Source organism: Peromyscus eremicus, chromosome X (assembly GCF_949786415.1).
Source record: "Peromyscus eremicus chromosome X, PerEre_H2_v1, whole genome shotgun sequence".
NCBI lineage: Eukaryota > Metazoa > Chordata > Mammalia > Rodentia > Cricetidae > Peromyscus > Peromyscus eremicus.
In genome coordinates this window covers 40,203,427-40,219,544 of record NC_081439.1, presented here as the reverse complement: position 1 = coordinate 40,219,544, position 16,118 = coordinate 40,203,427, and the positions used below count along the sequence as shown (strand labels likewise).

The window sequence follows — 16,118 nt, the reverse complement described above, 5'->3', positions numbered from 1 at the left end:
AGAAAAAAACAAAATTTGCAACCAATTGAAATATTCACAGTTATCCAGAATTAACCATTTGGCTGAATTTAATAGTAACAACCAATATATTTTCAGTTGCTAATTGGCAGTTTCACTGAAATGTCTTATCTTGATGGCATTTCCCCATGATGGAGCTTCCAATATACCTTATAGTGAAGTAGTGTTGGAATGAACATATCAAAGGGTGCTCTCACAAATTTTGCATGTGTGTCTATAACATTCATAGTCCACTTACAAGATTTCCAAATATATATGGTTTTTCGAGACAGGGTTTCCCTGTGTAGTTTTGGTGCCTGTCCTGGATGTCACTCTGTAGACTAGGCTGGCCTCGAACTCACAGAGATCTGCCTGTCTCTGCTTCCAGAGTGCTTGGACTAAAGGCATGTGCCACCAACACCTGGCTGATTTTGAAAATATTTTTATCTTGCTTTTTAGTTAAGGAATATATGCCCTCTGATTAGATCAGAACAACGACCACAACAACAAAAACATAGAGATATTTCATGTATTTTGGGATGTTGACCAACAGTAAAATACTCTAAATATTATCTATGGTAGGCAAAGTGGCAATGCGAAAAGAGGGAAGTTAATGATTCACTTTGCTGCCAAAGGATTTTTTTTTCATTTTCTTTGACTTATAGATTTTGGGAAAATAAATCTATAAAATGAATCAATTATTATTTCAATTATCCATTTATTTGAACTAATTTACCTAAAAATACAGAACATAGAAGTTTAACACAAATTGTTTCTTTTTGCACTTTAAATTTAAAATACTTTTTATCTTTCCAGTATTTTAAGTCTATAAACACAAATCTTTCCAAGGTGCATATAAATGGATAAAACTAAGAATTGGCTTTACCCTGAGCTACTAAGCTTATTTTTTCTATTTTCATTATGAATTACACATGAATATGTTTGAGATATAGCATGTTCTATAATAAACTTGCATATAATCATTTTGCTTCAAATTATTTTCATAAAGCAATTACATATTCATTAGAAATGGCATGTTTTTCCAGTAATGGACAATCAATTCATAGTTTATGACAGTATTAGTCAAATATCTTACATTCCATTCACTTTTGATCTTCAAAAAAAGCATAAACCATTCCAGGTAATTATCAGAAAACGTCTTGGATGGTATGTGCAACCTCAATAAAAAATCTGTTCAGAGTATGAATCTCAGGCCTTTGATTAGGTAAACTAGACCCATAATAACACCAACAGGCTTCCCATGATATTTGGAGCCTCCTTTTCCTGTTTTTTGTTTTTGTTTTTGTTTTTTGTTGTTTATTTTCACACTCAAGCATTCTGTATCAGAATTTTCTTTTTGATGTTACATCCTATAGAACTTATCCTTCAGTGTTTTACAATATTGTTTTAAGATGTGTTACATTTGTTTATGCTGTGGGATATTTGTTTAATGATGCAAAGATATGTTATATTCTTTTATGTTGCATTTGTTTAATTCTGTGAAGCTATGTTACTTTGCCTGTATAAAACACATGAGGGTCTAATAAAGAGCTGAACAGCCATTAGCAAGGCAGGAGAAAGAATAGGCAGGGCTGGCAGGCAGAGAGAATAAATAGAAGGAGAAGAAGAAAGAGAAAAAGAACAAGAAGAGGAGGATGCTAGGGGCCGGCCACACAGCCAGCCATGTAGTAAAAGTGAAAGTAAGATATACAGAAGTAAGAAAAGCTAAGGCTGGGCATTTATAACTAAAATAAGCCATGTGTGATTATTTGAGAGCTAGGTGGTGCCCGCCCCTCCGAAAGAGCAAAAACAACCAACAACACTTCAGTTACTTGAAAAATATTTAGATTTCAAAACTGTTGAACATGGGAAAATTCTAACTAGAAATAATACCAGAAACATCATTTATTTCCAAAGAAAATATATGAGAACGGCAATAGATTCAATGGATTCTGAAAAAAAACCATAAATTTAGTTAATGATAGAACTTCGCTGCCTAAGACAAGATGTTTATGTTAGCTCCTCTCTCAAAAGAGCAGATCCTTATCAAAAGATAATAGGCTGGGGGCAAAAAGTTCATTTGGTAGCTGATGTCATGATATGCTAGGAATGAGTGAGAATACAAAGCATTATATTCTGCTTGAGAATCTGATATTTGGTACTGGGTAATACCTTAGACTAGTTCCTATATAGGACAAGGGATCTTAGGTAGAATGTATCAGTGTTTTGGTAGCACTAAGTTTCCATTCTGTTCAGCATCACTGGCTGAGATGCTTCTAGGGACAGCTAATTCTGTCAGATGAAATGAAGCTGTTTTTGAGTACATACTCTCTACACATTATTTCCAGCATCTATCCAGGGGAAAGGGCTAGATAAAGGGTCCATCGGAAGAACAAATGTCTCCACAGTGGCAGTAGCACAGTTAGAAATTTAACAGTTAAGCTAACATTTGTATCACATGATCAATTAATTTCTTTATGATAAGTTTAGTCATGGGAATCATGTGACAATTGTAACACTGTTGATAGTTCATTTTCTCCTGGTGATAGAGGATGGGAATCATCATAATCCTTAAATATTTGGTCATAAACCACAATGGAGGTGCTGGAGAGATGGCTTAGTAGTTATAAGCACATATGGCTATTGCAGAGGACTTCAGTTCCAATACCAGGACCCATTGCAGAAGGCTCAGAACTGCCTATAACTTCAATTCTAAAGAGATATGACACTTATGGACTATACTAAAAAAACCTAATAAAAGTAAATTTTTAACAGCAACAGCCATTGAACTACTGAAGGAGAGGTAACAACAGCAAGGATCAGGTCCACTTGTTAGTCAAAATGGAAGTTTATTCAACAAGAAAATAATCATTTTGGATCATAGAAAGAAAAGCATCTTTTAACTTCATAGAACTGTGATGCTTGGTCTTAGAAACTAAGAATGAAGTTGGGCACAACAAATATAATAGGAGGTATGAGTGAAGAGAACAGATAAGCCCTTTCCATTTAATAGACACAAGCAATGGAGATCCTGGGAGTAGCAGAAAAGTTGTTCAGACACTTCAGATATTGCTGAGGGATTAAATATATTTACTGTTCTTATAGATGACTGTGTGCAATTCTGAGAATCCATGTGTGGTGGCTCTCCTATAATCCCAGTTTCAGAGGATCTGACACCATCGTTTGGCCTGTGTGCACCTGCACTCACATGTATGTACTCCTACACAGACAGACAGAAACACACACACACACACACACACACACACACACACACACACACTCCCCGACCAAATAAAATCAGTCTTTATAAATAGAGTGCCCAAAAATATAATTTCCAATAAAAATAATAAGAGATATACTATTAAAAATATTAGTTGCTGATCTAAAAACTTGAGTTTACCTAGGTTTCTTATATTTCTATTTTCTATTTGCCATGGCTCTGGCCTTGGACTGTTTTCAAAGCTCCTGGCTATATTTCTGCACTCCTGGAGCAGGAAAGTTCCTACTATAACCACAAAACTCACAATAAGTTTTAACATTGATTAGTCCACGTTGGAATGAACTACACTTGCATTCTGAAACAAAATTGTGTTGATACACAAAAATCATAGGAATTCAATCACAGTAAGGGTAAACCAACAAAAACAACAAAAGATTTCCACCTACCAGAAAGTATAAGTCTAAATGTATAAGTAATTTGGACAAAGACTCTTACAATTTAAAAAATATTGTACTTTATGTGAAACAATGTTACTGATATTTATTTTTTAACAAAGTTTGCTATATTTTAAGTAATTATGAACTGAAGGTAAACATATAAAAAATGCATCCTTAGACATAATGTTTTAGTGTATATTTTGGGTAATCCTTGAAGAAGCTGTTTCCCAGGAAAACATAATTTTAGTATTTAACACACTAGGCATTATTTTCTTCAAGAAATAAGTGTGAATATTTTCCAAAATAAAAATTCCTGATTATATTGTATTTGATAAAGAATATATGTTTTACTATGTTTTGTGCTTCTATAACTAAAATAGTTGAGATAGGATTATTTATAAAGAAAAATAATATTATCTGAGATGTAGAAGATTGGAAGCCAAATTCAAGGTGTCATCTCTTAGAATCTTCTTGCTTGATTCTCATATGGATGGTGAAATGATAGCCGAACACTGCATGACACATCTTTTTGTAAGGGATCTTCTTATGTGGGAAGAATTTATAGAGGTTAATCAAATCTTAAAATATCACTGTTTTAAATTATCACATTGGCAACACCTTCTTCTTAGAGGGGAACATAGTCAAACAGTACAATAATGAATGAAACATTACAGGTCAATTTGAATTATTGACTCTAAGCTTCCTGTCCCATCTAAAAATGTCACATGTGTTCATATTTATATGTAATATACATACACACAAATGGTTTTCTAGTCTAGAAAGCAAATAGCAGAATGTCTACAAACCTTATGTTGTTGTACTTGGCATTTTAGGTCTTCAAGATCGGGTCCCAAGGGCTCTCCTTCCATTTTCTTTGTTCTCTCTTCTGTTTTTGTTAGCCAGTCATCTAGCTCTTTTAATTTCTGATTCTGGAGATCCATTAGAACTTTGTGTAGACTAAAAAAAAATAAAATTTAATAACTATTATGACCCCTACTAAAGCAGCTTATTTTTAATAAACACACAATTGCATGAAAACAGACATAACTGATGACCAATCCAATTTTTTCTGGCAATTTTTGATATTAAAAACTATAGGAAGAAAACTTCTGAAGGTATTATTTCTCTGGCCCCACTACAGCTATTTTGTTCACACACACACACACACACACACACACACACACACACACACACATATATATATATATATATATATATATATATATATATATATATACATATATATAATATATCATGCTTTCTAAAAAATTTCACACGGCTAATTAAATGCTAACACACTAAATCAAACAAACTGGGCTAGCAATGTAGTTCAATGGGTAAAGGCACTTGCCCTACAAACATGGTGGACCATGTTCAATCTGCACAATCCACTGAAGCTTTGAAGGAGACAATCAATTCAGTAAGGATGTTCTCTAACCTCAGAACACATGCTGTTATATACATACCCACCTCCACATGCATGCTCATGCACACATACACACATACACATTCATGCACGAGTACATCCACACAAACACACACTAATAATAATATTAATAAAGAATTAATAACAATAAATAACATTTTAAAGTAAAGTAGAAATTCTCTAAAGAATAAATTAATGCACATTGTGTTAATGGTGTTTATATGCCTATGATTTAATAATAAATATCAGGAACCATTTTCTTTTTTTAATTTCTGGGATAATATAAACATACACATCATACATATTTATGAGGTAGCATGTGTTACTTCAACATACATGTAAATTGCATAATGTCTAAATATGGTTGAACATTCTTATCTCTTCATATATTTTTATGTGTTAAATGGCAACATTTTCAAATTCCTTTATTCTAGAACTTTTAAATATATAGTATATTGCTGTAATCTGTAGTCACATGAGTATACAATAGCACACCAGAAATTATTTCTCCTATCTAATTATAACTTAGTGCCCACTGATCAACTCTACCCTATCATTCTAATAAAATTTTGGTCATGTTTTCAATCAAGATATTTAATTTGAATTTTTATTTTTTTCAACCAATATAATGTGACAGAATTAATAACAAACCAGTTCTAAGTTTATTCCGAAAGAGACTGAAAGCTTTTTGTCCTGGATTTCCACTTCCCAAGAGGCCAGGCTAAAAGATTAAACCATTACATATCATGTAAAAAATGACACTAACGTGGAGAATGCTATCAGAAACTTGAGGTTCCAGCAGAATATAGAATATATCATTGGATACAGAATCTGTAGTATAGATTTGTGAAATTATCAGTTATTTTGAAGCACTTAAATTTTTAGTATTTTGTTATGCCTAAATAAACAAATTAGTGTTTTCCTTCAAAGACACATGAAATATTAGACTGAGTTATAGTCCAAAGGCATAGATTCACTGCCTACACATCACCCTACAAACAAGATCTTAGACATTTTTGTTTCCATCTCCAGTTTGAGGGACATGAGTTCATATCTTGATCATAACTAGAAAACCATATGGTGAAAATGAAAATACATCTTAATACAATTGTATCCCTTAATTCATCGAAAGCTTACAACTCAAATATAAGTATTTAAGATAAATGTCCTCTACAAAAACCTATGTTTAAAGTAGTTACAGAAACAATAATATGCTGAACAGTAACTTGAGTTAGTGATTTAGTATTTTGATTTAATGGGGTCTTTACCAGAAATTTTTATTTATAAACCCAAAATGTACATATCATTTGGTTTTGAAAATGATTTAGTTTACATAATCTATTTACCTGTAGCATTTCAGAGGTGTATTTATCCAATTATATTGAAATCTGAAATCTATGAGAATCATCTCCTATTCATCAGATAAAAACTTTCATTTTGGTTTATGGGCAACAGAGATGAGACATACATTTCAGTAAAAGGAAAAGATGAATTTTGCTTATTAAACCTGTTAGACAACAAACTACATTTCAGCATTGAAAAGCATAAAATATAAATCTTTCACTTTCTGTTGTAGTCTCTTTGGGGGCAACTAATCAGAGAATATGATTTTTATGAGAATTGTCCTCAGTATCTTTCCTTGATTTTTCTGTTTATTCTGTTTAGTTTATCAGGTTAAATTAAAGATCTCACAATTTGAACAAAAGATAATCTCAGATTATTACTTACATTTAAAAAATGTTTTAAGTTTAATACATCATTGTTAGTTAGGAAAGAATTGCATTTAAAAATATTTAATTATTTTCATCCATAGACATATAGTTCACTTAGCGAGTATTTACTGAGTTTCACATCTAGGCTGGAAACTTTGTGATAGTAATTAATAAAGGGTAGGTTAAATATAATTAGATAAGGAGATACATTAACAATTATAATAAGACATGAGAATCATTATCAGTAAAGAAGGAAATCAAGAGTTTTATAGAATTAAATGAAAATGAAATACAACATACCCAAACTTTTGGAATACAATGAAGGTGTATGTTCTAAGAGGCAAGTTCATAGCACTAAGTGCCTACATAAATTTCAAAACTAGAGGGAACTTATGCGAGCAACCTAACATCACACCTGAAAAGAAGAAATCATGCCCCAAAGTAGTAATGACAGGAAATAATAAAGCTCAAAGCTGAAATCTATAAAATAGAAACAAACAAACAAATAATACAAAGAATCAATTAAACAAAAAGATTATTCTTTCAGAAACTAAAGAATAATGTTCTAGATAACTTCAATCTATGACACAACACACCCAAACTCTTCAAAGAGCAACAGCAAATGCCTAGGGAAATATGTGGATTTACTTTGATATGACTATTCAATTCTTACCCTAACTTCACCTCAAGCTACAGAGCCAAGTGAACACAAATGGCCTCAAATTGAGTTCTGACCTAAGCTCCAGAAGACAGTAATTTCATGTGTCGAAAACTGGAAATCAACCTTACACTAATTCTAAAATACAAGCAACCAAATATTACGGCAAGATAATGCCATAGACATGCATAAAAACATAGAATAATGCATTCCATAATAGAAAGTGTTCTGAGAAACTTGTTTTAACTGTGTACTATTTTATTTCTTTACCACATGTCTGGGCTAGATATTGAAAATACTAGTTTATATATCTGATTTGGCCTCATTAATAGAAAATAAATCCAATTATTGCCAGTAGTTAAAAATCATTAGACATCATACATAAACTTAAGACCTGACCACTGTTGCTAACCTATAATCATGTTGAGAAATCCCAAACTTGCCTACCCATATGGCAACAATCTTTCAATTTAAATCTTAATCATATTTTACATATCAGTCCTAAATTTTCTAATTTACCAGCTTCTGTACTACACTTTTTCTTCTTCATACACAACTCCCCTCATCCACTTATGCAATTTTTATCACTCCTACAGCCAGATATTTGTGTTTGCTGCCCCATGGTCTTTGGTATGGCTTCCCAGACTTATATACATACACACCAGCTTAAAATACTGCTCTAAATTCATAGATTTGATTAGGCAGAGTTCAGGAAATCCTGCAGAAGAGGGCACCAAAGGATTATAGGAGCCAAGAAGACCACAAGCAAATCTCCCTTAGAATCAACTAAGCAGGGCCTATAGGGGATCAGAGACTGAACTCGCTATCAGAGAGCCTATATGGATCTGATTTAGGTCCTCTGCATATATGTTATGACTGTGTGGCTTGGTGTCTTTGTGGGACACCTACTAGTGGGAACAGAGGGAGGCTTTTTCTAATTCTTTTGTCTGCTTTTGGGACCTTTTTCTTCCTACTGAGTTGCCTCGTCCAGCCTTAATATAAGGGGGCATGCCTAGTCTTAACTTGTTATGACATGTTTGGTTGATATCCCTGGGAGGGCTGCCCTTTTCTGAAGGGAAAGGAGGAGAAGTAGATCTGGGGGAGAGAGAAGTGGGGACTGGGAGGAGAGGAGAGAGAAAAAACTGCAGTCGGGATGTAATATATATGAAGAATAAATAAAAAAGAAAAAAATCACAGGTTTGAGCTTGAAATATAACAAGCTTCTCTAGGTGAATCTAGTGTTATTATCTCACAAACTGCACTCTGCATAACAAGAATCCAGGTGAGACAATTTCTTACAGCAAACCACTGCAACTCCTTTTATGGTGAGTTCTAGAGAAATCATTTACCAATTTCTCAAACTCCGGAAGAGTATGAAGAAAGATTCAAAATGGGCAAATACTCTTGCCTTAAGTGACATTTTGTCAAAAGACAGCAGTATATACTGTGACCTAATTATGCACTCTTAACTTTGAAATATTTCACTCGCTTATAAGCAAAATATTTTATTAATTTGAACAATGTAAAATTGTTGATAATTGATACTTTTGCCCATGGAAATTACAATTACAATATGGATCAGCTAAAAGCATGACTGCAATAAGATACTTTTATATTTTCAAGTAACATTCTAAAGATATGGATGTATTTGAAAAAAATTGTCAAATTCACAAAGTAAAAACCTATCATTCACGTAAAAGAATTTTCATTATCCTTGCTTGTGTCTTTTTTCAAATGTTATTTAGAAAGTGAAGTAGAAGTCAAAAGAAGATTTAGCACACATATCTAAGATGATATTGGAAATATTATAAAATTTTAAAGGCCAAAAAATGATCCTGACAATATTGAAAGATGGTTAAGATTTCAGAGTTTGGATTTTGGCAAACACCATTCAACCCTTATGGTCATTAAATACAGATTATAAATTGCCTTTATTATGGTGAGGAATGTTCCTAACCTCTCTAGAACTTTATGATGAAGGGATGTTGGATCTTGTCAAAACCTTTTCTGAATCTATTGATAAGACTGTTTGACATTTTTCTTTCAGTCTGTTTATGTGGTGAATTGTATTTATCAATTTATGTATGTTGAACCATCCCTGCACCTCTGGGATGAAGCCTACTTAATAATGGTGGGGAATCTTTTGGATTCAGGTTGTAGTATTTTATTGAGAATTTTTGCATATGTATTCATAAGCGACATTGTTCTGTAATTTTCTGTCATGGTTGGATCTTTGCTGAGTTAGGTATCAGGGTGATTGTGGCCTGAGCTATTGACATCTGCTTGCAAAGGTAAAAATGAATTCTTGCTGGGTATTTTAACCACATTTAAAGGTAGACCTTGTACTCAGCAGTAGATGGCCTATACAGAGTAAACACAATGGTGTTATTGTAGATTTATTGTCTCATATTGTTTTCTGGAGGGAGTATTTTTTGTCATACTGACCTTTTGTTTATATGTTATTGTTTCCAATTTTTTGACTTTTATGGGTTCTCTGTGTGTGTGTGTGTGTGTGTGCGTGCGTGTGTGTGTGTGTGTGTGTGTGTGTGTGTGTGTGTTATGTTGCATTTCTTGTGCTTTTTCTTTACTTTTTATTCTGGTTTGGTAGATTTTTTTGTTTGTTTTCTAAAAAGAGAAAAAAGAGTGTGAGGATGGGTTGATAGGGGTAGGAGGGGAGGACCTAGGAAGAGTTGGGTGAGGAGTAACTGGTATCAGATTATATTGCATGAAAAAAGTGTATTATATAAGTGTATTATATATGTGTATATAATCATTAAATATATTACATATATAATACAAATATAAAGTACATAATATGTGATATATAATACGTAAAGTCAATATATAATATGCAATATATGATATATATGTGGCATATAATGTGTGATATACAATATGTAGTATGTGATATAAAATATGTGACATATAATATGTGATATGTACCATGTGACATATAATGTGTTATATGTGATATGTGGCATATAATTTGTACCATGTGATGTATAATATGTAATATGTGATATAATATATGACATTTAACATGTAATATGTTAAATACAAAATATAACATGTATCATATGTGATATGTAATATGTGTTATATGATATGTGAAATGTGATTGATAGTGTGTGATATGTAATAGTATGTAATATATGGTATGTAATATTTATAGTTAATCATTAAGGACTGAATGAAGCTAATAAAGTAGATAGATTGGAAAACATGGAGGTTTGCTAGACAGCATAGAACTGCAGACTTATTAGATTCTAAAATTAGTCCACCTAGGATATATTTTTCTATAACATAAACAAAATCAACCTCAGAGTGTACTTAACAATGTATATCAAAGTACAGATTCTAAGTCAGCAGTTAAGTGGTGAGACCCGAAATTCCACATTTCTACTAAGCACCAAGCAAAGGATAACTAAATTGTTGATCCTTACATCAAACTTGGAAAAGCAATACTGTAACTTCCTTATTGTTGAATTTCTGCTTTGAATTAAAAAGCAATGAAGAGTCCTAATGTTTTTTTATTGTTTTACTATAGCCGGGTAAGAACACAACTGTAGTACCATACACAGGTGACAGAAGCAGGAGGGTTGTAATTTAAGGCTAGCCTAAGATACACCTCAAGACCTGGCCTTAACAAGAGCACTAGGATTGCTTCACAGAAACTCTAGTAGAATGTAGGAATGTAGTATTGTCTAACAGAATTTACTGAAGTGTCATAAATAGTCTATGTTTTGGCTAACTATTACAATGGCCACTAGCCATAATGGGCCACTGAGTATTCTTAGTATGGCTAATGTGACTGAAAAGTTGAATTTCTACATGGGCCTACTGCCTGCAATACTGGACAGCCTAGTGGCTCTTTGACAGATGATTAGGTTGAGATCAATCATAAACTATTATTTCATTCTTCTTACCCATATATTATTTCATTATGTTATGTGATATGTTTAAGGAATTCTATCCTGAACTTAAGTGTGTAGCAGTCTGGGAATTTTTAATTTCCATTTTCTAGGAAGTCTTAAAAAAACAAAAAAATATGTCTTTTTATTAATCATTGCCTATTTTTCATGATACTGATAGAATTTATCTAGGTTTACAGATATCCATTATAATATTATTTGAAGTATATAACAAATCTAACCATTTGTGATATATTTTACAAATAAATGTAAAACCAAATATATAGACTTGAAAAATCCTGGAGTAGTACAATTCAAAATTACCAAGAGGGTTGAACATATATGAAGGCAGCTTCTGTGGGAATTTCCTGAAATTCATAATTATCTGCCTATATGTGGTTCTAAGAAAAGAAATACAGCCAGTGAAATGACATAAAATATTCTGAATGTGTAGATTAGAAACGACTCACCAGTGATGCTGAATTGTCATGTCTTACAGGTGATCCATCATTCCATGGTTTAAGGAGGCAAAAAAACCTATGTAATTCTGATTTAAAAGCAGACTACAAGTGTGAATTTAAGACACTGAATTCATTTTAAGACACATTGTAGAGAGCCGTGCACGGCCGTGCCTCAAAGATGGCGCGGCGTCTGGTTTCTGCCTTCCCGATGGCAGATGCTCCTTATTTGGCTAAGGCTAGGATCGGGCTTGCTTCTGCACACCTGGACCTAATCTGGCTTGCTTGCATATGTCTGTCCCTAGCGGCATTGTCCATGTGCCACCACGGGGTTGATTGCCCAGTGGCTATAAAGGGCGTGGGCTGGCTTTCCTGTGAGGGTGACTGTGAGAGTGACTGTGAGTGAGAAATGAGAGAGAAAATGGGAGAGTGAGTATGAGTGAGAGAGAGAGTATGAGTGAGAGAGAAGAAGAAAATGACTTTCCCCGGGGTCAGAAGATTGTCGCAGACGCGACAGGTGGTGGCCCATACGGGGAACCCTTTTAAGGCTCAGAACTCTTCGCAGTCAGGGCAGTGCACTGATAAGTCCCCAGGTAAGGCGGGGATCCGCGATAAAAGCGGACAGGAGAAAAAGAAAACGTAGAGCCGCGACCAAAGTGGACAGGAAAATTAAGTAGAGCTGCGACAAAAGCAGACGGGAGAATTAAGTAGAGCCGCGACAAAAGCGGACAGGAAAATTAAAAATAAGGCATAGGGTAGTAATATAGTGTAGGAAAAACTTAGAAGTGTAAGATTGTGTAGGAAAAAATAAGTAAGGCAACTAGACAGAAAAACAATTCAATTTTCTAACTTTGGGGGCTCCGAATGCAAACTGGGGAAAAAAAATCTTTCTTTGGGCTTTACGGGTAGTAAAAAAGCTCTTTGAGCTTATGGGGAAGAAAAAGTTTCCTATGGAAGCTTTTGTCCTGGGGACAGCTGAAATGCTAAGTCCAAGCAGCAGGAGAAAGTAACTTCTCCCTGAGGCAAAAATGGGGGTTTAAGAAGTCAAAGTTTAAAGTTGCAAAGTTTTGGGAAAAGCTGGTCTTTCTCTCTCTTGGGGAAAAAAAATCTTTCTCTTAAACTATAAAGCTTTTCTTGGAAAATTTGGGGGAAAAATCTCTCTAAAAAGCCTTCATCTTTCTCAAAAGCTCTCTTAAACTTAAAAACTAAAGCCTTTCAGAACTCATTCTCAGAAGGACAAAAATTAGAATCACCTGAAGATTAGTATGGGGACCACCTGTGATTAGTTCTAAGGGAAAACAACAAACCTCTTAAGATGGCAAAACCTCTCTAAGTTCTCTTTCAAGCTTTAACAATCCTCCCTGCAATGCAGGAGGCAGGGACAAGTTCCTAAAAACCTCTTCTAAGCTCTGTCTCTTCAAGCTAGTAAAAGACAGTGGGTCAGAGTACCCTGAGGGAAACGCTTGGGAGAATGTGGGTAAAGAGCTACAGAGAGCCCAAAAGGGCGGGAAACTTTACCTGAGAAAAACAAAGCCAAGCTTTTCAGTTACAGCCCAGCTGAGGCATTAAGGGTTTTGTTTCTGAGTGAGCGTTTCAGAATGAAAAGGTGCTCCTAATGGTCCTAATGCAAAGATCCCCTGAAGCAGTGCAAACTGTTAGCATTGTATCCTCGCTTCTGACCAAAAACCCAGAGGCGACTGGCCAGCGTCTCTGAGTTGGAGTGCATTTCGGGGATACTAGGGTTCCGGCAGTTGTAAACTTCCTGGAGCACAGAGCTGAGGCAGGAAGGTGCAGGACCCAGGGGAAGATTGCCAATGAACAAAACTAAAGCCAGTGGGAATGGCACAGTTGTCCACTTTCCTACAAGTCCCGGGTTGATAGGTCCACAGCTGCAAAAAGAAATCTGAGAAAAGCTTTCCTATCAGAGTAAGGACCTTTCTGGGAAAACAGTAAAGCCAAATTGTGTCTGAAGCAGTTGTGCTGCTGAGTCAGAGAGCCCAGCCAGGGCAGAACAGAACTATCCAGGAGTAAAAGTCAGAAAGCATCTCTTAGAGAAAAGCTTTGTTTCAACTGACTCCCATGAGACGAGGGAGTGTAGCCCTGAGGGGTGATTGCCTCTGGCATAAGCTCTGTCCTTGAGCACCCAGACAAGCAAATGCAACCCACTGGGGGACTGGGCCAGGTGAAGGTCTGATAAGGCAAAACACCTATCCTACTGGGAGTTTAGAAATGGCAAAAACCTCCCTTGTTAGATTTTCAGTCTGTACGCAAACCACACAGACCCCGAAAACGGACAAAAAGCCCTACCTTCAGTAGCAGGGAAAGCTGACACTGTAGTATCGGAAACTGTTTCTGGGGTAGAGGGGATAAACTGAGACCAAACTGGGAACTGTCTGGGAGAAAGACTCTGAAGAAACAGAAGGGACCGATTCCTCCCCAGAAAAATATGACCTGAAAAAGCTGCTAGAATTTGAGGCAGATTCGGGGGGAGAAAAAAAAGCCCCTACTTCCAAAGGCAGCTAACAGAGGTACAGAGCCGCAGATACCTGAAGCTCTGCATCTGGGGAAGGAAGAAACAAGCAAAATGAGATAGATCAGTGGGAGAAAAATCTCTCCGAAAGAGCTATGGAAAAGCTGTAGTACACGATCTTGTTTTTCACTGACTGGCTAAAGGCAAACACAAGGAAAGTTGCTATCAGAAATGCCAGCCTCAATGCCAGCTAACGAGGCAGGTGCGGTTCTGATTTGGGGGCCAGTGTCAAATGAAGGAGGACACCTGCTAAAGCCAGTTGAGGAGAGAATAGGAATCTCCCAATGTTCCATAATTGAAAATGTAAAATGCCTGTTCAAATCTCCCGTTGCAAAAGCAAAAAACTTTGTTCAAACCTCCCGGCCAAGAATTTGTAAGCAAGTCTGGTTAAAGAGAACCAGTTGACTCTCAGACCCGAAAAGAACTATGGGAAATGACTGATATAAGGGAAATGATATAAAGGAATGATATAAAGGACTGATATAAGGGACTGATATTATTATAGACTGATATAAGGGAAATGCATTCTGGGAAAGGTAGTTTTTCCACTAAAGATGGCGACATTGCCCTGAAACACGTTTGTCAGCTCGAAAATACATTCATGGTAAGCTTAAAATATAGCTTTTAAAAGAATAAGGAGGAAAATCATCTAAGAGTTTAAGGGTCAGTTCCAATGAAAAAATGAAAGGATACGGAACTAGGCACTTCGTGGTTTGGGGGGGGGGTTGGTAAAATACCTTATTTATTCTAATAGCTGTGCAAATTTTTACGTTAGTTGGATGACAAAAGCAACCTTTAAGAGCAAACAAGCCACTTTAAAATCCTTAAAGCAAGAGAGAGCAGTTTATACACTGAACGTTGTCTTAGATATGAAGAAACTTATGTGAAATTAAAAATTATTTACCTCTTGAACAAACAGCCTGCAATGAGTGATTCCTTTGCAAATCTAATTAAGGGGATAAGAAACAAGCATTCAAAAAGAAATGACTGCTTTATAGATGGGAAACAAACTTCAGAAAAATTTGTCTTAAAAAGCTTCACCTGAAAGTTCCTTATAAGAAATAAATGCTAAATATTACAGCCACTAATAACATCAGGAGTTAAAGCTAATGAAGGAAAATACTAAATACAGTTCGGAGCTGTGCCACTTGTGGCTTTACTCGCTCCTTTAGAAAAATACTTTATATCACCTTATAGCTGTGCAGTATTTGGCAAAGAGCTTTACAGCAGCTAAATATGGTAATTTCACCCTCAGGGTGAAGTGAAGTTTTTCAGTGATAGAAACGTTTGTCTGAATTGAAGCACCTAGGGGAACTATTAAGAATTTGGGTGAAGGGACAGCCTCTAGTTAAAAACCGTGTATCGCTGACAGTGCATCTCTGCCGGTTCCGGAACGGCTGAGAGAACTGGCAACTTTGGAGTGTGGCGTCATCCTGGGAAGGTTACAGTCCCCTAGCAACAACTATCACAATTCTATAACAACAACTCACTAAATCCCAGTGTTTTATAACAAAGCTGACTATAAAATCTAAACTTTAGAAATGATGTACGTACTTCCTGTCTAGTTAAGAGAATCTAATAGAGATAGTGATAATAATTAAGAGTAAGAAGTAAAAATTCTGTCTTGTTAAATCTGTGTTAAGAAATCTTTAAGTGTTTGCAAAGTTAGATGTATGCTAATGGTAGCCCTGTAGAGTTTGCTTAATAGTTATTATGAATATAAGTGTGAAAATAGAGCTGTAAGTAAATAAGTATAAGTAATATAAATG

At 35.1% G+C, this 16,118-nt stretch overlaps 1 protein-coding gene across 8 annotated transcripts in view; it reads right to left on the bottom strand.

Annotated features, from left to right (window-relative positions):
• Dmd (dystrophin) overlaps positions 1 to 16,118 on the bottom strand; it is a 2,092,376-nt gene that overhangs the window by 1,440,094 nt on the left and 636,164 nt on the right. For all 8 annotated transcript variants that reach the window (XM_059250112.1, XM_059250109.1, XM_059250111.1 and 5 more), the window contains one exon: positions 4,461 to 4,611. In XM_059250112.1, coding sequence (XP_059106095.1) covers positions 4,461 to 4,611 — 151 coding nt within the window. The remainder of the gene's footprint in view (positions 1 to 4,460; positions 4,612 to 16,118) is intronic.